Here is a 24255-nt window from a genome sequence, read left to right as displayed (position 1 = left end):
CCCTTAGAACCTTCCGGAGGACCCCAGTTTGAAAACCCCTGACATATACTGTATATATAATCAATATTATATATATTTGGGGGAATTTTGAGAGCATTTGAGAGCAACAACTTGGTCCTTTGCAAACAGACAGACAAATGGAAATACAAAAAAAAAAACTTTCCTAAATATACATGAATTGAACACAATAAGCTTAACAAATGACTGGTATGAATGACCACAAAAGTAAATGAATGCTGTAGATCTGCAGTGTTGTGGCCTGTTGACATCACATATGGCAAGTATGATCACATATGATCAAATTTGGCTAAAATGATTCAATAGACCAAGTGTGCTTTAACCCAGTAAGTAACATTTTAAACTACTGCCCACTACTGTTAAATGCATGTTTTATCAGCTTGTATGCTGGCTTTGCTTAAACATACCGGATTTACAGAGTTATTATTATTTTTTGGATGAACTTGTGTAACAGAAATGCACTGGTGGAAATGAACACGACTACATTCAAAATAAAAATTTCGACTTCTATATTTTCTTTAAACACCATTACTGATGTTTTGGTGTACAAACTTCCAATTTGAAAAATAAAAACATTTCAAAATAGGCCACTGCAATTAGATTATATCATAATCTAAAAAACTCATAAAAACTTTCAGCTAACCATCGGTTAATGTCTCAAGGTGCTTTTGTATCGCTTGTCCGGGGAAGAATAGAGGGAATTAACACTTAACAGTTTAGAGTTTAGAGGTCACGTTACACCATAAACGTGTAATTCAGTTAACAGCACTGATCCCATGTGACACTTATTCAGTTACATCACAACAAAAATCCATTTAATGGACATTGTCATGATGCAATTATGCCATTTAATTTTAAAAATGACAAAAAAAAGGACACTTTTTCCTCAAAATACTGTGATTGAAAGGGATGGCATTTGCATTGCACACAAAAAAAGGCCTTGTCTGAAAAAGTGAAACTAGTAAAACATCTTTGATGCAAATAACGCAAGCCATTATTTTAGAGAGTGTCATATCTTATTGACCCTCTTTTATGTAAACGAATTGTCTGGGGGAATGTTTTTTTTTTTTTTTTGTTTTTTTACAATTTCTTATTTGGCTATTTTACACTTTGCCAGTGTAAAAATACTGAGGCAATGACCATGCTCATAAAATTCACAAAAAAAATGGACCTCAACTGTGCCACATCACGGCATACAGAACTCACTTTTAATTTCTCAACCATGACCTAATACCCCTTATAAAAGGATAATACAAGCTTAAACGTGGAAGAAGTGTCCCATCCACAGTAAAATAACACAATATCCCGTTAAAACAAACAACAAGGAGTAGAAGTGGAGACGGAAACCCACTAAATCCGTCCGACGTTCTAAAACTAAGCTTGAACTCTCATAGCTGCCCAAAGCGAGAAGATGCTCCCATTCTGAAAAGATTCATTTTTACTTTGAGCGAAACCACAAGGCTGAAAAAGTGCTTTAAGAGTATCTTTGGAGGTCTCCCTTACACACCTTTGCAACAAAATGTTAAAGTGATCACAATTGTGACATTCTGTTTTTGGAATAATCAATCAAATCCTTTTAGACTGGTGTCTGTAGTTGAATTGATCAATTCAGTTCAGACAGCAGTTGTCGAGTCTGTGGCCTGTAGGCTTAATATCACTAAGAGCTAAAGGGGTAAAGACAATATCAGACTCAAATGTCCTCCAAGGTCTCATCACATTCTTCTTTTTTTCTCAACGGAAGACCATCGCGGCAAACAAAATACCTTTTCGTGGAAGAGAATCATGAAGCTCAAATAAGTGAAATGCGTATGGGGATGCTAGGAGATTCTGTTCTTTGTGGGGAATGGTGGCTGACGAGATGCTCCACCACGGTGTGTTTGGACATGTGCTTCATAAGGTAGGTCTCCTGAAAAAACAGAAGATGGTTTTATAATATGACCAGAGAGATATTTTCCCATAGGTTGAGGAGGATTGGTACTCACTGAGGTGTATGCACGGCCACACATGCTGCAACAGTATGATTTAGCGTTCTTGATGGCATGTGCGGAGAGATGGATCTGTAAGGAGGCTGAGTCTGTGTAGGCTCGGTAGCAGTTTGGACATTTGTATGGCTTGTCTTTGTTATGTTGTCTCTGGTGAGACTGAACAGGAAAAGAAATAAGGAAAAATGTTTTAAGACCTATTATAAAAAATACAAAATATAGCATGTATGCACCTCTTGATGGAAATGACATCGCAACATTTATTTCCATCAAGAGGTGCATCAATTTGTGGTAAAGCACTCTGTAAAGTCGACATCCCAAAGACTTTCAATGGAGTTCTCAGAGGTGCCAATTCATGTGTGAAAATGATTCTTCATTCCCCCTCTCAACCATTCTTTCAGTTTAAGCTTGATGAATCTTGACATTGTCATCCTGGAATATGGCCATTAAGTGTCTTCCTAAATGGTTGTTTAAGAAATTAAAAGCTACACACTCCATCAGTTAGGGTTAGAAGAACTGTTGTCAAAAATATAACAATCACTGAAATAATGATCCAATCATTCAGTTACATGCACCCTCATAATGTGATTATAGTGTGATTTTGGCAATATTGCGATTAAACTTTACCTAATGTGATTAAGCTCATAATTGTAGTAACCACATTCACATTAAACTATGGCGTACACTGATTTTAAATCGCAATAAACTGGGCATGTAAACACCTTAATCTCATTATATAGTGAATTTTGTAACAAAATAAAAGTATTTCCTGTCACTTTTTATCTATTTTAGTGTCCTTGCGAAATATGTATCAAGAATGTATTGTGCATATACACCGATCAGACATAACATTATGACTAATATTGTGTTGGTCCCCCTTTTGCTGCCAAAACAGCCCTGACCCGTCGAGGCATGGACTCCACTAGACCCCTGAAGGTGTGCTGTAGTATCTGGCACCAAGGTGTTAGTAGCAGATCCTTCAAGTCCTGTAAATTGCGAGGTGGGGCTTCCATGGATCAGACTTGTTTGTTCAGCACATCCCACAGATGCTCGATTGGATTGAGAATGATGAATTTAGAGGCCAAGTCAACACCTTAAACTCGTTGTTGTGCTCCCTTAAACCATTCCTGAATTTTTGCTTTGTGGCAGGCAGCATTATCTGCTGAAAGAGGCCACAGCCACCAGGGAATACCGTTTCCATGAAAGGGTGTGCATGTTCTGCAACAATGCTTAGGTAGGTGGTATGTGTCAAAGTAACATCCACATGAATAGCAGAACATTGCCCAAAGCATCACACTGCCTCTGTCAGCTCGCCTTCTTCCCATAGTGCATCCTGATGCCATGTGTTCCCCAGGTAAGCGACGCACACGCACCCGGCCATCCACGTGATGTAAAAGAAAACATGATTTATCAGACCAGGCCACTTTCTTCCATTGCTCAGTGGTCCAGTTCTGATGCTCAAATGCCCACTGTTGGCGCTTTTGGCGGTGGACTGGTCTGCGGCTAGGCAGCCCCATAAGTAACAAACTGCGATGCACTGTGTATTCTGACACCTTTCTATCAGAACCAGCATTAACTTCTTGAGCAATCTGAGCTACAGTAGCTTGTCTGTTTGATAGGACCACACGGGCCAACCTTCGCTCCCCATGTGCATAAATGAGCCATAACCCTGTCGCTGGTTCACCACTGTTCCTTCCTTGGAGCACTTTTGATAGACACTGACCACTGCAGACCAGGAATACCCCACAAGAGCAGCAGTTTTGGAGATGCTCTGACCCAGTCGTCTAGCCATCACAATTTGGCCCTTGTCAAACTCGCTCAAATCCATACCCTTGCCCATTTTCCTGCTTCTAACACATCAACTTTGAGGACAAAATGTTCACTTGCTGCCTAATATATCCCACCCACTACTAACAGGTGCCGGGATGATGAGATAATCAGTGTAATTCACTTCACCTGTCATAGCGTTATGCCTGATCGATGTGTGTGTGTGTGTGTGTGTGTGTGTGTGTATGTATATATATATATAATATATATATATATATATATACACACAAAATACTATTTTTTACTTTTTACATTTGTACAATGTAATTTTAATCCTACCCTTATCTTTAAGCTGTCCTCACCTGTAGGTTTGAGAGTTGTGTGAAGGCCTTTTCGCAACCAGGTTGGCCACATTTATATGGTCTGTCACCAGTATGAATCCTTAAAAGCAAACACAGATATATTAACACTCTAAGGAACTCTAAACTGGTTGCACTTGCACTACAAGCTGTACTGTGAGTTCTGCTGACCTGGTGTGCTGCTGGAGGTGTGATAACTGGCGGAAAGAGTTCTCACAATAGGAGCAGTGATAGGGCTTAATGCCTAAGTGAATGCGTAAGTGCTGTGCTAGGTATGAGGCGTTTGCGAAGGACTTTGAACAGTGAGGGCACTTGTGGGGTTTGGCCTCCGTGTGGGACTTGGAATGAATCTGCATCTCTGACTTGTTGAAGAAAGTGAGTGGACACACTTTACACCTGTATGAAACGCAAAAAAGGAATAGCTAATTACTGATATTAAAGCTTATGTGTAATATGAGATGTAATACAGGTCGTAAATGAAATGATTTATTATTGACAGTGACCTGTATGTTTTTCCTTCTTTGGCGATGGTAACTGCCTGGTCAGGGCCTGAGGCCAGAAGCGGGTAGGGCAACACCAGCAAGGGGCCTGTGTTGTTCTCTGCTTTAATCTTCTTGCGGCCCCGTGGAGCTTTGGGCTGTGGTCCCAGCATCCCCATCAAACCTCCACTTTTCATGTGCTCCATGCCAGGGCCGCTGGCAAGGCTGGAAATGGTGTTTAAGGAAGGTGCACCCCCTAAGCGGTTCTGACTGCTAGATGTCGGGGTGGTGGGAGTTATAGCCTCAGAGGTGTTGTGACTGTCTGTGCGGGATGACAGTGTGAGACCTATTTTTGAACATCAAAAAGAAGGTTTTAACAACTTGTCTATGGCAAATGGTAACTTAATATTATTTTTGTTTATACACTCGTGTCTTCCACCTGAGCGATGGTTTGCTCTGGAGGCTTGTTCCACTGCTTGTCGCATATGCCAGTCTTCCCACAATCCCTTTGCCTTCACCGCAGACTTGTCATCAATACTCAGCTCTGAAATTATGTAAGAAAATAGCATGTCATTACAGGGTCAATGACATAGTGTCCATGATAAAGAAAAAAATTATTTTCTTTTAAAAAAGAACACTTGTATATATGCTGGTTTCACATGGTTTTGATAAGTTGGATTTATTTGAAGTATAAATATACTATTGTGTGTGTTTTTTTTTCTTTTCAGATATTATGAATTATTCGTTCAAAAATATGTTTTTGTGGAGTTGCACCAAATTACTGATATTTTGTTCTGCATATTATTTGGACCACATGACTTAATTAAATATTAATACGAATTTGTTAATGAAATATTAATGAAGCAGTTTAGTTAAATTATTATACTTTCTTTCTGTAATAATAATATATATATATTATTATATAAATTTATACCATTCTAAAGATTTTCTCCTTTTTATGATTTCCGGACAGTTGTATCAACAACAAAACAATCTAAATTAATTTTAATTTAGAAACTAAAACGTTCACATCATAGAAGAGGTGTGTGTGTTAAAGTCAATATACATGTGAATTGCATTTTAATGCATTTAAAAAGAAATGATAGATAGTAGAGCTGCACGATTTTGGATAAATTGATTCACAATCTTATTTCAAATAGAGATCACGATTCTCAGCAATTCTGAATAGACAACTAAACAAAATAGCATGTAATTTACTAGAGGTTCTGACAAAATCTTAACTGCTGCCTTCTATTTAAAAATATTTAATTAAAATTAAGACTGACACAGACATGAAGAAATTGTTTCGCACCAGTGTTTCGCTGTCAAAGTGACGCCAAAATGAATGGGACTCAATGGGATGCTAACAGCAGGTGATGGCTTGGTTAGCAATGACTGCCCCTATGGAAGGTGCGCTTTCCGGGTGCTGGATTACCCCCTTGGCATTAAGCCTTGTTTATACTTTCACGCCTCGTCCGCTTAGCACTCTTCGATGACGTCATTTTTGCCGCGCGCACCACGATCGTGCTCGTGCGGACGTGCAGAGTATAAACAAGGCTTAAATAAGGCTTTAAAGTGTCCGAGAAAGATGCAACAATGACCGTTTGCAGTCACTGTTCGGCTGAATTGTCTAAGCACCCTCAAATGCAAGCAAGAGCACCCTCAGTTGATACTATAATAATATATTGGCAAATGCTCCCCTCCAGTGCATATTTGTGTCTGTAGAACATCAAATGTATCCATTTACAACGTGACATAGTTGTTTATCTCTTGTACGCAATGGCCAATATGTTTTAAGTTAGTCAAACTCTCATGAACAAACAAACAACATTTGATTATGTTTTGATTATGATACCTGTAGGCATAATAGGTCAAAGGTAAGATGGCCAAATAAAAATATTTTTATTTTTTTATTTATTTTATTTTATATTGTGCTTTGTTTGTATGTCTGCTGGAATGCTAAAAATGTTCAGTGTTGAATAAAAAAAAAATTAATTGTAGTTTTGTAAAAAAAAAAAAAAAGATTACGGTATTGCGCAACAATCGGGAGATGTGGACCCCCCCCGAATATTGACGGGTATTTCGCACACTGACTAACACTTTAAATGTAAAGGGCTATCAGTACCTGCAATGGTGCTTGATGCTGGGCGGGCGTGCAGGGCGATGTCAGGCTGAGAGGAATTGTGGGCCTGAAGACCCGGCACCTGCTGCAGCTTGGGGAGAGACATCACATGTTGCCCACCATCTGAAGGCGGAGAGGCCAACAGAAGGGTCTGCTGAGAGGGAATAGTGGTGGGCGGCAAATGCGGAGGTCTAATCTTTTCTGCCATCAGTTGCTCTTTGATCTTGTCGATAAGAACCAGGTTATCCAGCTGTAAAAAGTCATCGGTTAAGTTTGACAGGACATCAAGTGACATGAGACACTAAACCAACTGAACAAAACATGGGGGGAAACTTTTATCAAGGTTTCGGGCCCACTTTGGCAAACCACATTGGTTTGTACAGATTTGCAAACATGCATAATGTCATGCTTTCTTACTCAAACAATTGCTAAATGCCAGTTTCACTCTGTAGTGAAAGGTACAGTATGTCCAAGTAACCACTATATACAGCAAAAAAGTATTTAGTCAGCCACCAAAATCCAGAAAAGCACATTGTCTGATTTTTAAGGAAAATATATTTTCCAAATGATGGTGGAAAATAAGTATCGGGTCACCTACAGAAAAGCAAGATTTCTGGCTCTCAGACCTGTAACTTCTTCTTTAAGAGGCTCCTCTGTCCTCCACTCCTGTTACCTGTATTAATGGCACCTGTTTAAACTTGTTATCAGTATAAAAGACACCTGTCCACAACCTCAAACATCAGACTCCAAACTCCACTATGGCCAAGACCAAAGAGCTGTCAAAGGACACCAGAAACAAAATTGTAGACCTGCACCAGGCTGGGAAGACTGAATCTGCAATAGGTAAGCAGCTTGGTGTGAAGAAATCAACTGTGGGAGCAATTATTAGAAAATGGAAGACATACAAGACCACTGATAATCTCCCTCGATCTGGGGCTCCACGCAAGATCTCACCCCGTGGGGTCAAAATGATCACAAGAACGGTGAGCAAAAATCCCAGAACCACACGGGGGACCTAGTGAATGACCTGCAGAGAGCTGGGACCAAAGTAACAAAGGCTACCATCAGTAACACACTACGCCGCCAGGGACTCAAATCCTGCAGTGCCAGACGTGTCCCCCTGCTTAAGCCAGTACATGTCCGGGCCCGTCTGAAGTTTGCTAGAGAGCATTTAGATGATCCAGAAGAGGATTGGGAGAATGTCATATGGTCAGATGAAACCAAAATATAACTTTTTGGTAAAAACTCAACTTGTCGTGTTTGGAGGAGAAAGAATGCTGAGTTGCATCCAAAGAACACCATACCAACTGTGAAGCATGAGGGTGGAAACATCATGCTTTGGGGCTGTATTTCTGCAAAGGGACCAGGACGACTGATCCGTGTAAAGGAAAGAATGAATGGGGCCATGTATCGTGAGATTTTGAGTAAAAACCTCCTTCCATCAGCAAGGGCATTGAAGATGAAACGTGGCTGGGTCTTTCAGCATGACAATGATCCCAAACACACCGCCCGGGCAACGAAGGAGTGGCTTCGTAAAAAGCATTTCAAGGTCCCGGAGAGGCCTAGCCAGTCTCCAGATCTCAACCCCGTAGAAAATCTTTGGAGGGAGTTGAAAATCTGTGTTGCCCAGCAACAGCCCCAAAACATCACTGCTCTAGAGGAGATCTGCATGGAGGAATGGGCCAAACTACCAGCAACAGTGTGTAAACACCTTGTGGAGACTTACAGAAAACGTTTGACCTCTGTCATTGCCCACAAAGGGTATATAACAAAGTATTGAGATGAACTTTTGTTATTGACCAAATACTTATTTTCCACCATAATTTGCAAATAAATTCTTTAAAAATCAGACAATGTGCTTTTTTTTTTCTGTTTCTCATAGTTGAAGTGTACCTATGATGAAAATTACAGGCCTCTCTCATCTTTTTAAGTGGGAGAACTTGCACAATTGGTGGCTGACTAAATACTTTTTTGCCCCACTGTATATACTGAAAAACACTAGTGCATGTGAGGCATCTCTTATAAAACAATACTCACTTGACCAGGCATTGAGGGAGGTGGTGGCCAGAAATATGGATTATTGAATCGTGGCTCTGCCATCCTTCTAGTGAGGGTCAATCACATATAACAAGTTAAAATCACACATTGGCCTAAAACTAAATCTCGGTCTTCAATAGACAAATTGAGTCTAGTAATGAAAGTCAATTTCTTACTAATAGCATGTCAATAAATCATGTTTATTTTAGCTTTGCATCTTTTGTACATTTTAGTAATTTAATGAAAACATAAATACACTGGGCCTACAGACCAGTGCATTATCTATAATATAAAGTACATTTGAAAAATATAAACCTAAAACCTCAGGTCTTTATATTAGGTTTTTATTGTTTTCAGTCAAATGTCTATATTTATAGATCTATATACTCTATGTGATATGATTGTATGCTTGTTTCAGTTCTTCACAACTTGATGAAAATAACAATTCTCGCATGTCTTTCTTATTTTGAATTAAATTTATTTTTCTCCTTATAATGAAAGTGAATGGTGACTGAGGCTGTCATTCTGCCTTTTGTTTTCCACAGAAGAAAGTCAGTGATAGTGGTTTGGAACGGAATGAGGGTGAGTAAATGATGACAAGTTCTATTTAGGTGTGAACTGTTCCTTTAATTAATGCTTTGCCAAAATGCCGTGCACTGCTGACTAAAGCAACTTGTTTCCTGTACATCAAATCAGCGTGCAAACTATATTTTCTACCAAAATGCCATAATTACGTGTCACCCCTACTGTAAAACCAAAATTGATTTTGGATTTTCTAATTTGAGAAGCTTTCTTGCTTTCATGAATCGGTATATTTACTTTATAACTGTGGTGGATAACAGCCAGTTAACAATAACTGTAGTCATAGACATTTTGTCAGAAACTATTGTTAATAGTGTCAGAAATTAACTTTTTTTCTTAAGGGGTATTGACCTGAAGAATCGTAACTTAAATAAATACTCAATCTAATCAATTATCTATAAAGTAAAATATTACAACATGTCCTACACATTCAACAATTATTTAAAATATCAGTTTTTTTTTTTTTTTTAGTAAATTACTGGAGTAGGCTCAAGTGAAGAAGTGTCAAGAATTTGCCATGTGACTTATATCCGACTCGAGTAAACATCATGATAAACATCTGAATTTAAGAATTGTCATTTCCTTTGAGGTTTGAAAGCATTATTATCAAAACTATTTTAACTATTTTAAGAATTCAACAGATATCCGTACGATCTAAACTAAGTAGAAAAAAAATCCTGACGCTTCTTTAGAGGAAAACAACAGTCACAAAACTTTTGTGATTTGATTTCCCCAGACAGCAGCTGCACAACACGGTTATCTCGGTATCTACTGGTCACCCAGAGCCTCCGACTAATTCCTGCACAATTTCACCAAAAACATTTCAGACAAAAGAAAAAAACAAAAATGGCAGCCTGTTATATTTTCATAAGGACGCCATATTCTGCAGAACCCAAAAATTCACACTCGAGTCGGTGCATTTATTTCAGGGAGGAACCGATCGATCAACGAGATGTTTGTGGTTATAGGTGTGTGTGTTTGTTTATGAAGAATAGCACCTTTGAATTGCCCGGCCCCCTTGAAAAAAACTGACACTTCCGACAATCATGCCGTGCAAAAATGTCTTACAATTGGCGAAACGCTGCACACGGCTGTGTCATTTTTACAACATCTGTCGCGCCAAGAGCTTTATAACAGCGCTATAGCAAATGCACATCTAAATCATTAGTACATGCATGTGCAATGCATTCAGATAATGCCATTTATAATGTTATATGTCGCTTTGTGCAACCTGTGGTAGATCAAAGGCGATAAATCGCTCCCGTCGAACAGTTATCTGTCGTAAAATGCAGTAATGTGCACGATAGCTCAGTGTGGGCAAAAGGAAAAAGACGATATGAGCGCACAAACCTTTTATATCGATGTCAGAGTGTTTTTTTTCTCGCAGGAGAGGCTTTAATAAAGCAGTGAAGAGGCTGGATGTTCTCTATGCGCCTCCAGACAGCACAGCTTCCGGGTCAGCCTGTTCACTTCTGGTACAGTACAGTACACCAAAATCTCTCATTTTAGCTGGTAGCCTTCAGCTGAGGCTGTTTTGTTTAACACTGATCATTGCTTTTTAGGCTAAAGTAGTTGGTCAGGCATGAGGCATCTCCGTCTGTTTTAGCTCTGTGCAGTGTGCTTCTTTATGAAAGGAGGGAGCTAAAAGAGGACAAAGAATTGAGACTTTCCCATGCAAAAGTGACTATAGTAACCAGATTTACTAAAGCCTACGTATAGTTCCTACTATAAAATAATATTTTTTTTTAACATAAAGGCCTTTAATTAGCAAGTTAACCCAATTTTATTAAATGCTGTAGTAGCTACACTCTAAAAAAAAAGGCTCGTAATCATAGGGGAACCTTTTTTAGTGCTATATAGCACCAATTTTGGTGCTTCAGTGGTTCTTCAGCGGTTCTTCAGAGGTGCTATATAGCACCTTAGTCAAAGAACCGGTGAAGAACCTCTGAAGAACCGCTGAAGAACCTCTGAAGAACCGCTGAAGAACCACTGAAGCACCAAAATTGGTGCTATATAGCACTAAAAAAGGTTCCCCTATGATTACGAGCCAAGAACCATTTTTGGTGCAATATAGAACCTTTTTTTTTTAGAGTGTAGTTTAGTAGACTCTGTGGTTGTTTCGAATTTAAAGGTGCAGTAAGCGATTTCTGAGAAACATTGTTGAACACTGTTGATACAAAGTGGTGCAGGTATGACATTACTTTGTAAGCCAAACAAGCGAGATAACATTTATGCACTTCCGGTTCCATTGTCCTCAAATCAATAGGTTTTTTGCTTAAATGGCTGAAATGAGGTCTGTGGGTTAAGTTAACGCAAGCTCCAGACACTTTTACGTTCTATTCACTGACATAAAATACATCAGTATTACCTAGGGGTGTAATGGTTCTCTGTAAAAAATCACTCCGTAGCCTACTGTTCTCCACCACGATTCGGTTCATCTCATATGACGAAGCATTTATAATATGATTTGTTGAAAATAACAATGCATAAAACAGACAGACACAGACAGTTAGGCTAATATGTTACCAATCATGAGTGTATACGCCCCCTACTGCTGATTGGCTACAAGTGTTTTGTGGTGCTCAGTCCGATCCACTTTCAACAGCGTTAGTGTTAATTTCGTCGGACGAGACGAGACTAAATATGTTCGTCAACAACCTTTTTTTCCATGGCTAGGACGAGACGATGACGAGACTGCACCAATGTCCAAAAACGCTGAATAAGACTAAATTAACATGCATTATTTTCACTGACGAAAAAGGACGAGACTAAAATGTTTTGCATAAAATAAAAACTAAGATAAAATCTCTCTTCATTTTCGTCTACAATCGTCTCTACTTTTTCATCATGAGATTTTCAGCTGTTCAAAATATTCCGAAAGAGTTCGCGCTGTTGCTCAAGTACAGGTCTCATACTCTCGTTGCCGCCAGCCTGTAATCTCACTATACAGGTGTTTGCAGCAATTTTTGGTAAACAGTACAGCATAGTGCGCATTGATTATTACGTCAACCACATTTACAGTATCATTTTATTATGGAGAGTGGTAGAGATGCAACATTGTTAACATTAATGTTTTTCTTGTATTTAGCCCTCAGGTATTCCTTACTAGTCACACTTACTCATTGGTGGTAAAATGTGACCATACACCTTAACTATTTAAAAAAAAAAATAGCCTATATTTTAGTTCAATAATATTTGTTGAATATTTTGAGGCGATCTTTTGGTACTAAATACTATTTGTGCAATAATTATGGTCCATTAATGACCACTTAAAACATTTTTTTTATTATTTATATTACAATTAGTGTAGTAATTAAGGTTAAAATAGAGAATTCCAATGCAAAGAGGCAAATTAGAGTGATTTTGTGGCTGGAAAAATTTTATTTTTCATTTGTAATGCCACTTTAGGTGCCTGTATGGCTCTTTAATCAATATACATGTAGTCTAGCTCAGATCATAACTGCTTACTTATTTTTGAAATTTTAAAATGTTAATAATAGTGAAAAGTAAAGAATGCAAGCAAATATAATTTAACCCCCAATTTTTTTTAAATAGTGCTAAGTAAGGCTTATGTTTCCTTATGTACAGTAGGCCATATAAATATGCATTCATACTGAATCAAGATCAAAATCGATATTTATGCCCGTCTCATAAGCTAATGCTGATTTTAGGCATCTAAGCTGTAAATCAACCAGTTAGCTATGGTGTTGTGGCACATACATTATGCAGGTCATATATATTTTATGTAACTTATTTTGCCACACAATATATTGAGTTTTCTTTTGACTAAAACTAGACTAAAATGACGAGACTTTTAGTCGACTAAAGCTTGACTAACAAAATATGACTAAAACTAACAAGGACATTTTGCACAAGACTAAGACTAAATTAACAGTAGGTGACAAAATTAACACTAAACAGCGTTTCTCAGAAATTGCTTACGGCACCTTTAAAAAATATGGTACTTTGTCTTTGGGTTAGTATTTGTTTACGCCATTAAATAATAAGTATTATTCCTCAGTATTATTACTTCCACACTAACAACAATGTCACTACTATGTAATGCACAAGGATAGAATGTGAGGTAATAAATATTGTTATAGAGGTCAAATTACCATTCAAACAAATATGCCAACTTTGATGATGGTTTGAGTAAAATGCTTTAAGGTTGGAATGAAACTGAAGTTGCTATAGTCTTTTCTTCCCTATTGTGATCTATAGCTAGGTGAAATGGCTTCTCGAACAAGAACAAAATGTAGGGCGGGACTTGATTTTGTCCATCGGGAACTGATTGTATTACTATGGTTGTGGTTTGCTATTGCTGTGATCTCATGTATCACATGAAGCACATTTTAGGCCTAGAGCAGATACCAAACTACAGTGAGCAAGACCAAGAAGCAATTAGCCCACAACATGTTTACATGGCCTTAAGTGGTGATAAAGATACAAGAGTACTAATCTGTCTTCTTTACTTAGCTAGAGTATTGAAAGTATCACATAGAAGTGAAAACGCATAGTTTTACTATATCAAAGCGAAATGTTATTCAAAGTTTGGGCCCCATCATTCAAACTATAAATAGTTTACTGAGGAAAAATTTAAATTATCCTCAAATTATATCATTGTTTCAAAACGTGTGATTTGGTTATTCATGTCATTAATTTGTATTATGTTATGGAATGTGTAATAGCTTACAATACAATTAATGAATGCATGTTAACCAAATGACAGACCTTATAAATTATCTGATATTCAGCCGTACCACGCTGAGGTTATTGGTCTGACGTGTTTTTTTGTTTGTCATCTGTCACCTTCTCTTAGATCTTGTACACAAAGCTTTCTGGTTGGTTACTCACCTTCCTGTCTGCACAGATACTCTGCTAGAGTGAGGCAGAAGGTGGATGCCACAAATGCTGACATGAAGCGGAGTTGGAATATTTCATGTTTTTATCAATTTGTAAGTCTATGAATTAAAACATACTATTACTTGCCATTCATGCCTCTTTAGCTGAAACTGAACATCTCATCATGACTGTGTCAACGCTGAGTTTTGATTTGGTAAGTCCTCAATTTTTAACTGTCATAGCTTTTCCTCTTTTTTTTGTGCTATAATTGCTATCTTGGTAACACTTTACAATAAGGTTTCATTAGTTAACATTAGTTAATGTATTAACTAACATGAACTAACCCATGAGCAGTACATTTGTTACTGTATTTGTTCATCTTTGTTAACGTTAGTTAACGTAACTGTTCATGGTTTGTTCATGTTAGTTCACAGTGCCTTAACTAATGTTAACAAGATTTTAATAAAGTATTAATAAATGTTGAAATTAACATTAACAAAGATTAATAAACGCTTTCTAAGTGCAGTTCATTATTAGTTCATGTTAACTAATGTAGTTAATTAATGTTACCTATTGAACCTTCTTGTAAAGTGTTACCGCTATCTTTCCTTATTATAAATGTTTGTACCTCATGCTTCCTCAGTTTCAACTCTTTATTTTTTCCATTTCTGATAAATGGTTGTTGAGAAATAACTTCTCAGTAACCAACACCCTGTTACAATAACCAGTCTTAATTTGACTACATATTGATGCGACTGGTTTTATTAACCTCAATAAAAAATAACAAATATGTGTAATCTAACAATGCAGACTTATATGTTAAAGTTACACAGGTAAATTTCAGTTACACTTTGTGCAATGTGAGCAAAATATATATTATATAATAATACATTTAATAAATAACAAATTATATTTGGGAAAGGTATATTACTAAATAATATAAGATAATGACAAGCATTTTTTTTTTAAATGCATAAATCATATGTGGGTCTAAGCCTGAGGGTTTAAGGTTTCAATGCAAAACAATGGATTCAAAACGGTGGGGGAGAAGGAACTATTTAAAAAGAGATACAATTTATTAGATCATTAGAATTAAGATTTAGCTAACTTTAAATTAATCTTTCTAGTTCACCCAAAAATGTACATTTTGTCATCACTTACTCTCAAGTTGTTCAAAACCTGTATGAGTTTTCGTCTGATAGAAGAAGATATTTTAAAGAATGTTGGTAATCAAACAGTTGGCATTAGCTATTGACTTACTATGCTATACTTGCCAACATTCTTTCAAATATCTTCTTTTGTGTTCAACAGAAAAAAAGAAACTCATACCATTTTGGGAACAACATGAGGGTGAACATTTTTGGGTGAACTATCCCTTTAAGGATGTATTAATGTCAAGAGATGAAGTAACTTGATGTAATTACTGAAAAGCATGACATTAATTACAATTAATCTCAACAATGTTTCAAACTGTTCTCAAATTTGCCGAAGCAAGTCAGATATTACAGTGTATATACTCAAATATTTCTCATACAATTCTTTAAATAACCTGAGCTATGCTACGCACATTAATTTGACAGCTTTATACTCTTAGTTTATATCAACAGTTGCCTTTTATTTCAGGAGAAATAATGTTGATACTTCAATGTAAATGTAAAGTGTTGTATTTATCCTACTTAACGGGATAGTTCACCCAAAAATGACAATTCTGTCATCATTTACTCATCCTCAGTTTGTTCCAAACCTGTACGAGTTTCTTTGTTCTGCTGAACAGAAAAGAAGATATTTAGAAGAATGTTTGTAACCAGCCAGAGAGAGCAACCATTGACTACCATAGTATTTTTTTCCTTACTATGGTAGTCAATGGTTGCTCTATCTGCTTGGTTACAAACATTCTTCAAAATATCTTCTTTTCTGTTCAGCAGAACAAAGAAACTCGTACAGGTGACATAATTTTCATTTTTGGGTGAACTATCCCTTTAAAATATTTCTCACAAAGTAACTTTATATATGAACATTTACAAAAAAAACCCTGCTTTAATAAACCACTATTCAGATAATGTCTGGCTATTTAAATATGATGGAATTTCATATGTTCAGAAGGCATTGACATGTTGTTAAACCTGTTATTTTTTAAATTTGATTTCAGTTAATTGTCTTTATTTCAGGTATTTATACTATTTATAGCCTCCCAATGCCAAAGTACAAGACCCATGGAAAATGGAAGCTGTTCAGCAGGTAAACAGATGTGCCTCCTACTGGTTAAAATTAAAGTAATATTAAAACCACAGTGAAACACACATAAAAGATGGACCTCCACCACTCTGGAATAAGTATTTTAACCTATTACTTTGCAGGATTTTACAAGAAAGGAAATAACTGTGAGGAGTGTGCAGACGGTTATTTCACGGAAAGTTCAAATACATTGGGATATTGTTTAGCATGTAGGGATTGTGATAGCCTTGGTAAGTAAACTATCAGAATATTTGTAATTTCTGTAATTGTGCAAGAGGACCTTTAAATCTGAATATAAGACTCAGACAGTCGTGGTTTTACAGGTCATGAAGTAGAGGATACCACCAACATCTGCACATCAAAACAGAACAGAGTCTGCATTTGTAAACATGGGTTTTACAGAAGTAAAAATAAATTCTGTAAACCCTGTCACCATTGCCAAACCTGCACAGAATGTAAGTACCACTAAAGGAAGTTTACAAACTTTTGGGACACAGATGATGCTTTCTATTGTAATTAAATGCTGAACATCTTGTGGCCAGCAAACTATGACTGAATATTGTTTTTTGTCTTATCTGTCACTCAGGTTTGAACTGTAAAGAGAAATGTAACCAACAAACGACTGTTAAAACCACAACACTAACTTGTCAGAATGGCTATTTTCTCGATGGTGGACAATGCCACAGCTGTGTAAAGTATGTGGTGAAATATTCACTTTTTTCTGTAATTCCTTTAGGATAAATCGTGATAGTTTTTTGGTAAATGACTCTATTTGTAGAGAATAAGGATTTTTTTAAAGTTTTGGTTTGAATATTCTAGGCTTTAGCATGTAGGTTAATGGGTTGTGGTTTTCCTGTGCGTAAGGTTCAGCTAACATCAGCATTAGAATTTCCTGCATGTTTAGCAAGGGGTGTGGAGCCAATATCTGTCACTGTCTCAACATTATTTGTATCTGTATTTGGATAAATCTGGATGTAACGTAGGCCAGTAAGAGCTGTGCTTGTAAACCTCACTTCCCTGACCTCAAGGGGCTAACAAGGAAAGACATCAGCAGCGCAGCCTCTAGCTCAGTCGCTAGCACGCCCGCCCGCCTCCCACACCGGAGCCCCTAGTTCGATTCAGCTCAGAGCGGGTCAAGTAGGCTTTATGCTGGACGTCACATGTACAAACAGGAAAACAGGTCTCATTGCATCCACTTGTCGGAGAAAGTGTTAACGGCAGTATGAACTAACGGCGATATCATTGAACTTTTAAAGGGTTAGTTCACCCAAAAATGAAAATTCTGTCATTAATTACTTACCCTCATGTCGTTGGACACCTCAGTTCATCTTCGGAACACAAATTAAGATATTTTAGTTGAAATCCGATGGCTCAGAAGGGCCTCCATTGGCACAATGCACTGTACACTCTCAAGACCCATAAAAGGTACTAAAGACGTCGTTACAAAGTCCATCTCACTACCGTGGTTCTACAATAACTTTATGAAGCGACGAGAATAGTTTTTGTTTGCAAAAAAAACCTAAATAACGTCTTATCATGATTCGACTCGCTGATTCATAACGCTTCAAAGCTTCATGACGCTGTGTTTTGAAATCGGTCATCACTATACAAGTCGTTATTTAGGTTTTTTTTGCGAACAAAAATTATTTTGCCTACATAATTATGTCACCTGGGACGATCACAACTTCAAATTAGTGTACTCTATATAAAGTAACAAGACTAGAACATGAATGTTTAAAAAATATATATTCAGTGATATCACTTGTCAAAGCTCTGATTTATGAAAGACGCACACCGGCAACACGGTTATTTGATTTGTGCTCGCGCTGTCCTTATTTCATCCCGAAGGGTGCGGATTCTGAAATCCACTGCTGCTTCATCATTCATAAAGTTTCATTTGTGCATCATCGTTTATGGTTTGAAACATTTAAATAGATATTTAAAACTGTGTATGAAATGTGTATGATGTAGTAGTTTGTTGATATTACTCTTTTCAAAGCTCTGATTTCCCACAACGCAACAACAATGCACAACGGCAACCCAGCTAACAAAAATACGTGACTGTTACGTAACTGTAACGTAGTCTGGCGACCAAACATTCGTTGTGGTGACATAACTAGTTATGTTGTGGCACTGGCAGCCGGAAAAGTGAAATTCCTGGATTCGTTGTCACAACGAAATTTTGTAACGTTTCCAGTTAGTAACTGTGACGTCGTGGCAAGGTCATGGATCAATAGTTGTGTGCTGGTTTGGTAATTTTTATATTTATTTATTTTTCAATAGGGGGACATGCAGTCGTTTAACCTAATGTATGTCCTCATTTGCCCAAACTAATTTAAGTTCATGTGAATGACGAATGCAGACTAAAAGTGACTTCAGTTCATTTAGTTTGAAAAACACATGAAAAATGAACATTAAAACACAAATTATAAATACAAATATGCAGCAAAATTTGCGCTCAAGCTGTGCTCATTTCATTAATAAATACATATGTACAAAGTTTAAACATTTAAATAGACATATCAAAAAGTAGAACATTTGCATGATGTAGCGTAGTTTAGTTGCTCACCTATTGTGTCTGTCGAATATTTTACTATTATTGGGTAGAATTAGTTTTGAAGCCATTATCCGTGCCTTTCCGAATAAGGTATTCGGGCACATCATTTTAGTTTCCACCTCACCAAAGAATAGAATAAATTATTTTCTAAGCTACGTTAGTTATTTTATAGTTAAGCCTACATTTTGCTCTTGTCAAATCCCTGATTTCTGAGAGATGCACAATGACGTCGGCCATATAGCCTAGATTTGCTATCGCGAGCTGCTCATTTCATTCATATAGTAACTCACTTAGCACTCATTATTGCGTAGTGATTTTTTGGGTTTATGTAGCTCTAATGCTAAGCTATCCTCTGGCTCACCTATTGTGTCTGTCAAATATTTTACTATTATTGGGTAGAATTCGTTTTGAAGCCATTATCCGTGCCTTTCCGAATAAGGTATTCGGGCACATCATTTTAGTTTCCACCTCACCAAAGAATAGAATAAATTGTTTTATAAGCTACGTTCGTTATTTTATAGTTAAGCCTACATTTTGCAGATATTTGTTACATGAAAGTAATTGAAAGGTACATTAAATGTTAATTGTCCTACTGCTTAATGTAATTTGTTTCAGGTTTAGCTGCAAGAACGAGTCCTGTAAATCTTTTTGTACCACAGTTGAAACACAAGGTATCACAACATCCTAACATGCACTTAGAAATATTTATATATACAAACCTCATAAGAAAGAAATACTAATCTTATTTGTGTGTGTTTATAAAAATGGTCCCTTATCTTAGAAGTTCCTCACCGTCTGTTGCTGGTGTCTCTCATCATGGTGGCCTTATTGGGTGGTCCTATCTGTCTTCTCATCTGGTTGTGTGGATGGAGATGCCTTTGCTGCCAACCCAAAACCTTGCATGGTGCCAATCATGCAAACATTCACATTCAACCAGGTTCATATACGCTCACATGCACTTGAGTTGGATTAAATTAAGTTTATTGTTCCTTTAATTGGGCCTTCACTCATTACAGAGAGAAGCAGTTTAAAGGTGGTTTTGTTTCTGTAAATTTAGTGGTAAAATTGGAAATGCACATCGATTTAGAAGATCTTTATTTTGTTGTATTCGAGATAATTTATGTCGTGAAATGTGTCTTTGTTTTAGCAGATCAACCTAATGATGTAATCAACATTCCCATTGCAACGGTTTGTGTGTTTTTCCGTTACAAGGTGGAAATGTTTTTGAGGATTATTTTTTCCATGATTGCTGGCGTCACCTTGACAATCATTTGTTTGTCTTTAAAGGAAAGAAATGCCTCAGCCTGCAATGAAACCTCTATCAAGACTTTACCAGTGACCAGCTACCCACAAAGCATCTTCAGTGGAGACTTACAGAGCATCATGGCTCCCCTGATAGCAAATGGAAACACAAAATGTAATTTATATATATACATATATAATTAAGATATTGCAAAACGTAATAATATGTAGCCTAGGTGTACTCTCTGTTTTAAAATTGTTTGAATCTTGTGATTGCATTTCTAATCATTTCAAGTCTTTTAGTCTTATCCATTTAACCAATCATGTAGGCGGATGAGAAATTGCCTTGAGACTAGGTGATCACAATCAATTTCAAAGAACTTCTGAGAACTGTCTAATCAGATAGTAACTTCTAATAAGTCACACACGTTCAGTTGCTTCCTTGGCGGTGTGGTAGGAGCCTCACATCTTCTGGTGGAAAGGGCATAAAAATGGCTGATTAACTACAGCAGATAATTTCAGAATAGATACGAATAATACGTAGAATTTTGTTTTAGTTCTCATTAAATAGCCTTAATGTTTTTTCCTTTTATTTACTAGGCACACAAAAAAATACCCTGACTGATACAACTGCATATTAAAATGGCAGTTAAAATGTCTTATTCCGTGGCTCACTGGAATACTTGATTCTGATTGGTATATTGTGGCATTCAAAGGTCTGATATTTGCTCAAACACTGTATATTAGTCCACTCATGTCTTTTGTATCACACTGCGGACTCGCTCTTTCTCATTTCATAAAAACGAAAATGGCTTTTCTATGGCTTATTGATAGTACATCCGTAGAAAAACTGGTACTTGTAATTTTCTGCCAGGACATTTTTCGTCAAGTTTACATACATTTCCTTTAACCCTAAACACAACACAATAAAATGCAAAATTCTAAATACAGGGAAAACACCAGTGAAAAATCAATACGGAAAATTTTTTCATATTAACACAGTATCTTGGACTTTTTTTTGTTTTTGGATTGAAGTGACCTGCAGAGGAATTCAATAGGCCTATATTACTGTAAAATTGTTGTAGTGTTTGTCCTGTTTGCTAGACCGACTGTTACATTGTAATGGACTATTTGATTCTTAGCAGAAGCTTTATGATAATACAGGTACACCATGTAACTTTTGTGGTAAAAAACAAAACAAAACTGCATGCATTTTGCTGAAGAACATTGTTTTGGTTGTGCTTTGGCTCTGCATGACTGTGGGGATGAATATGGTTCTTTCTCATAACTAAAAAAAAGAGAGAGCGATTATAAAACATTCACCACTGGGCTTAAGAGATATAACCAATGGAAAGGGTCTCAAGCTGACTAGCTGAAGACATTATCTATACCCATTAATAGACACAGTACTTCATTGAAAATAAATTCCAGCATAGTGATACAACCATAATGAAATGACCTTTCACAATAGATAACGCTTCACAATTAACTCTGTTAGAGAGCTACATATGACAATTTATCTGTTCAATAAAATACCTTACTGTTGAGTAATAAAAACACCATCTTTTTGCTATCCCCAACCAATGTTGATTCTCGTTTTATTACGAGCTCTTTTTGCCAGTAGACTTTCCTCTATTCTGCGTTTTTTGTTGTTGTTGTTTTAAACGGGTAACTCCTCTGAGGTTCGAGATTAGTCAACCTTCTTGCTTGTTGTGACCACTAACCTATGCCACTCACACAACATGCATCCAATTTATGGATATCACGAGAGAGGCACTGGCAAATGACGTGTGTATGTAATTTCCCATGCAAACCAACCTGCTCTGTCTAAAATATAAACACTTAATAACAGGCATACCATAGTGAATCGGGGTAAGACAAAAACACATTTTGGAAGAAAGATCGATGATGTATTGACTCATGATTTAAATTTCGTAGTGTATCTTTAAGTATTTTCAACTTAAAGCAAATCAACAGGAATTTGAACCTGAAAGCTTGGGCTTTCTTGACCTTTTACACTTTAAAACCATTTGACTCTGTTTAATCCAACTCCTGTATCTAAAGGCCAGATCTGTATATTTCCCCAGTGATGCAGGTGTTGCAGAAGGAGTCCTGGCCAGCACCAGTGCTCTACACCATCATAAGAGAGATTCCCGTGACACGCTGGAAGGAATTTCTGCGACTGCTTTCCGTGTCAGATGATCAGATGGAACGAATCGAAATAGAGGCAGGCCCATCCTATCTAGAAAAGCAGTACCTGATGCTACGTCTGTGGAGCCACAGCAGTGGAGCAAAGCTGGAGAATATCTACTCAACATTACACTACATGAACCTGTCAGGCTGCGCCCAGGAACTGCAAGAGAAGCTAGAGCAACTGCAGGCAAGCTTGCAATCTGCCTCATCTTGACTCCATCTCCTCATGTGTGAGGGTTTCTGTTGAATTTCACAATAATTTACAAGGAAGTCTGCACAGCAGATGCTCTGTCTTCTGTAGTTTTAACAGGAAACGCTCAGTCATGGTTGTTTTATTTAAGCATAATGTAAAAGAAGTGCGAATTTTAAAGCGCATCAGTGGCTTTTATAACTTATAACTGATTACAATCCTTGTCCTTGGTCACTATACTGTACAAATGTGAATATTTAAAGAATAATTGACCAATTCTAACTTTGAATTTAAAAATGTTTTTGCCTGGTTTCACAGACAAGGCTTAAGCCCAGACTAAAATGCATTTTTGAGCTGTCTTAAAATATGCCAGTGCCATTGTTTTGTCTCTAGATGCACACCATGTTTTTTAAGTCATGTTTATAAAAGCTACTTAAATGTCTAAATTTAACTAAGACCTACTATTGGCTTAGTCTAAGCCCTGTTTGTGAAAGCAGACCTTTTTCATCCCCTATCAACTTAAGGAGGTACTGTACTGGTTTTCAGGGTAAACATAGGTGCTTATATGTTTTACGCTAAAGGTTATTATAAGCTCTCAGTCATATTGTACATGGGCTAGTATTACTCACATTGTCACACCAGTGCATATTTGTTACTTTTCTTAATAAAAAGCATAATTGAATGTGGGGAATATTTATCTTGAAAGCATCATAAAAAGTGTGACAGTGAAAGTGTCCTTGCTGCGCAGAAAGAGAAAAGTTCTGACATTAAGTTTAGTGATGTCAGCGAACATTTGCTGTGGCCTCTGAAGAAGGAAATTCCCCTCCTGTGGAGGTTCATCTGACTACTGTTTGAACCACAGTGAAGATCAAAGGCATTTTGACTCTTTTATTTCGTTTTTCCTGGCTTGTATACTACCATGTCAGTTCGAAGAAACGTATGCTAATGGGAAATGTAAAATGTCACCCCTCAAACCCATAACTTAAGTGATTTAATTGTGATTGTTAAATAAATGTGAGAATATTTCAATTTTGTTTTATTTAATATTAGGTGAACTGTATGAATTACATTGTTAAATTGAATATTTTTTTCCTAAATAGTAAACGGTAATGGATACTTCTTATAAAAAAAAAAAAAATGTTACATACAGTATTTTAATGTAGGCTAAAATGAAATGTATTCTGTTGTGCACATGTTCTGTTATGAGCAAACATTCTTACAGTAATTATTTTCTTACAGTGAGTCTTTTTGAGCAATTCAATAAATGAACGACAGGAAAATGTTATTGTAATAGGCTACATGTTATTTTCCATTATTTCGTCCCTGCACACGGCCCTGTTAGCCCTTTTATATTAAATGAATATTCCTCCAGCACATAGTAGCCTACTTTGAAGAGCATGAATGTGTGACATGATCTGCACACTGTTGTTTACTTAGCTAGATGGTTGAGTTTTGATGAGTGGATGTTCAAAATACTATAGGCTACATGGATTATCAATGATGACATAGATCAAGTTTATTTAGTTTAAAGTTGTATTATAATGTATTCTTATCCCAGACAGGAACATAGTGTCGGCCCACATTTGGGCCACATCTGGTACATGTGGATTCAAAGCGTACCGGATCTGGGCCGACACTATGTTGCTCTAG

At 36.9% G+C, this 24255-nt stretch overlaps 2 protein-coding genes across 3 annotated transcripts; one reads left to right on the top strand and one right to left on the bottom strand.

Annotated features, from left to right (window-relative positions):
• Nucleotides 1-453: 453 nt before the first annotated feature.
• On the bottom strand, nucleotides 454-10963 carry znf362b (zinc finger protein 362b). Of its 2 annotated transcripts, XM_079803077.1 has the most exons (9): nucleotides 10697-10963; nucleotides 8765-8831; nucleotides 6731-6977; nucleotides 5045-5149; nucleotides 4630-4951; nucleotides 4298-4522; nucleotides 4130-4208; nucleotides 2001-2159; nucleotides 454-1924 (listed from the first exon to the last, which is right to left on the bottom strand). In XM_079803077.1, exons 2-9 carry the CDS (start codon nucleotides 8825-8827, stop codon nucleotides 1808-1810), a joined length of 1317 nt encoding a protein of 438 aa, XP_079659203.1. In that variant the 5' UTR covers nucleotides 8828-8831; nucleotides 10697-10963; the 3' UTR covers nucleotides 454-1807. The 2 variants fall into 2 exon arrangements, with proteins under 2 accessions (XP_079659203.1, XP_079659204.1); XM_079803078.1 differs by lacking the exon at nucleotides 454-1924 and having other exon boundaries at nucleotides 2128-2159; nucleotides 4107-4208; nucleotides 10697-10802.
• LOC307117872 (tumor necrosis factor receptor superfamily member 1A) lies at nucleotides 10380-23881 on the top strand. The gene is made up of 11 exons (XM_079803079.1): nucleotides 10380-10821; nucleotides 14166-14402; nucleotides 16357-16426; nucleotides 16546-16653; nucleotides 16747-16878; nucleotides 17010-17118; nucleotides 19596-19651; nucleotides 19762-19917; nucleotides 20128-20168; nucleotides 20268-20397; nucleotides 22310-23881. The coding sequence occupies exons 2-11, from the start codon at nucleotides 14373-14375 to the stop codon at nucleotides 22627-22629; spliced, it is 1152 nt and encodes a 383-aa protein (XP_079659205.1). The 5' UTR covers nucleotides 10380-10821; nucleotides 14166-14372; the 3' UTR covers nucleotides 22630-23881.
• Nucleotides 23882-24255: the final 374 nt, after the last annotated feature.

Source organism: Gobio gobio (genome assembly GCF_949357685.1).
Source record: "Gobio gobio genome assembly, chromosome: 21".
Taxonomy (NCBI): Eukaryota; Metazoa; Chordata; class Actinopteri; order Cypriniformes; family Gobionidae; genus Gobio; species Gobio gobio.
This window is presented reverse-complemented; position numbering and strand designations above follow the sequence as displayed.

Excerpts from the sequence above, each read along its gene's own strand:
- LOC307117872 (XM_079803079.1), top strand. The coding sequence starts at position 14,373 with ATGACTGTGTCAACGCTGAGTTTTGATTTG. Across the intron at positions 16,654-16,746 it reads TAGGGATTGTGATAGCCTTG|GTCATGAAGTAGAGGATACC; the intron begins GTAAGTAAACTA and ends GTGGTTTTACAG. Across the intron at positions 20,169-20,267 it reads TCAACATTCCCATTGCAACG|GAAAGAAATGCCTCAGCCTG; the intron begins GTTTGTGTGTTT and ends TTGTCTTTAAAG.
- znf362b (XM_079803077.1), bottom strand. The coding sequence starts at position 8,827 with ATGGCAGAGCCACGATTCAATAATCCATATTTCTGGCCACCACCTCCC. Across the intron at positions 6,978-8,764 it reads CTCCCTCAATGCCTGGTCAA|CTGGATAACCTGGTTCTTAT; the intron begins GTGAGTATTGTT and ends GACTTTTTACAG. Across the intron at positions 2,160-4,129 it reads CACAACTCTCAAACCTACAG|TCTCACCAGAGACAACATAA; the intron begins GTGAGGACAGCT and ends TTTCCTGTTCAG.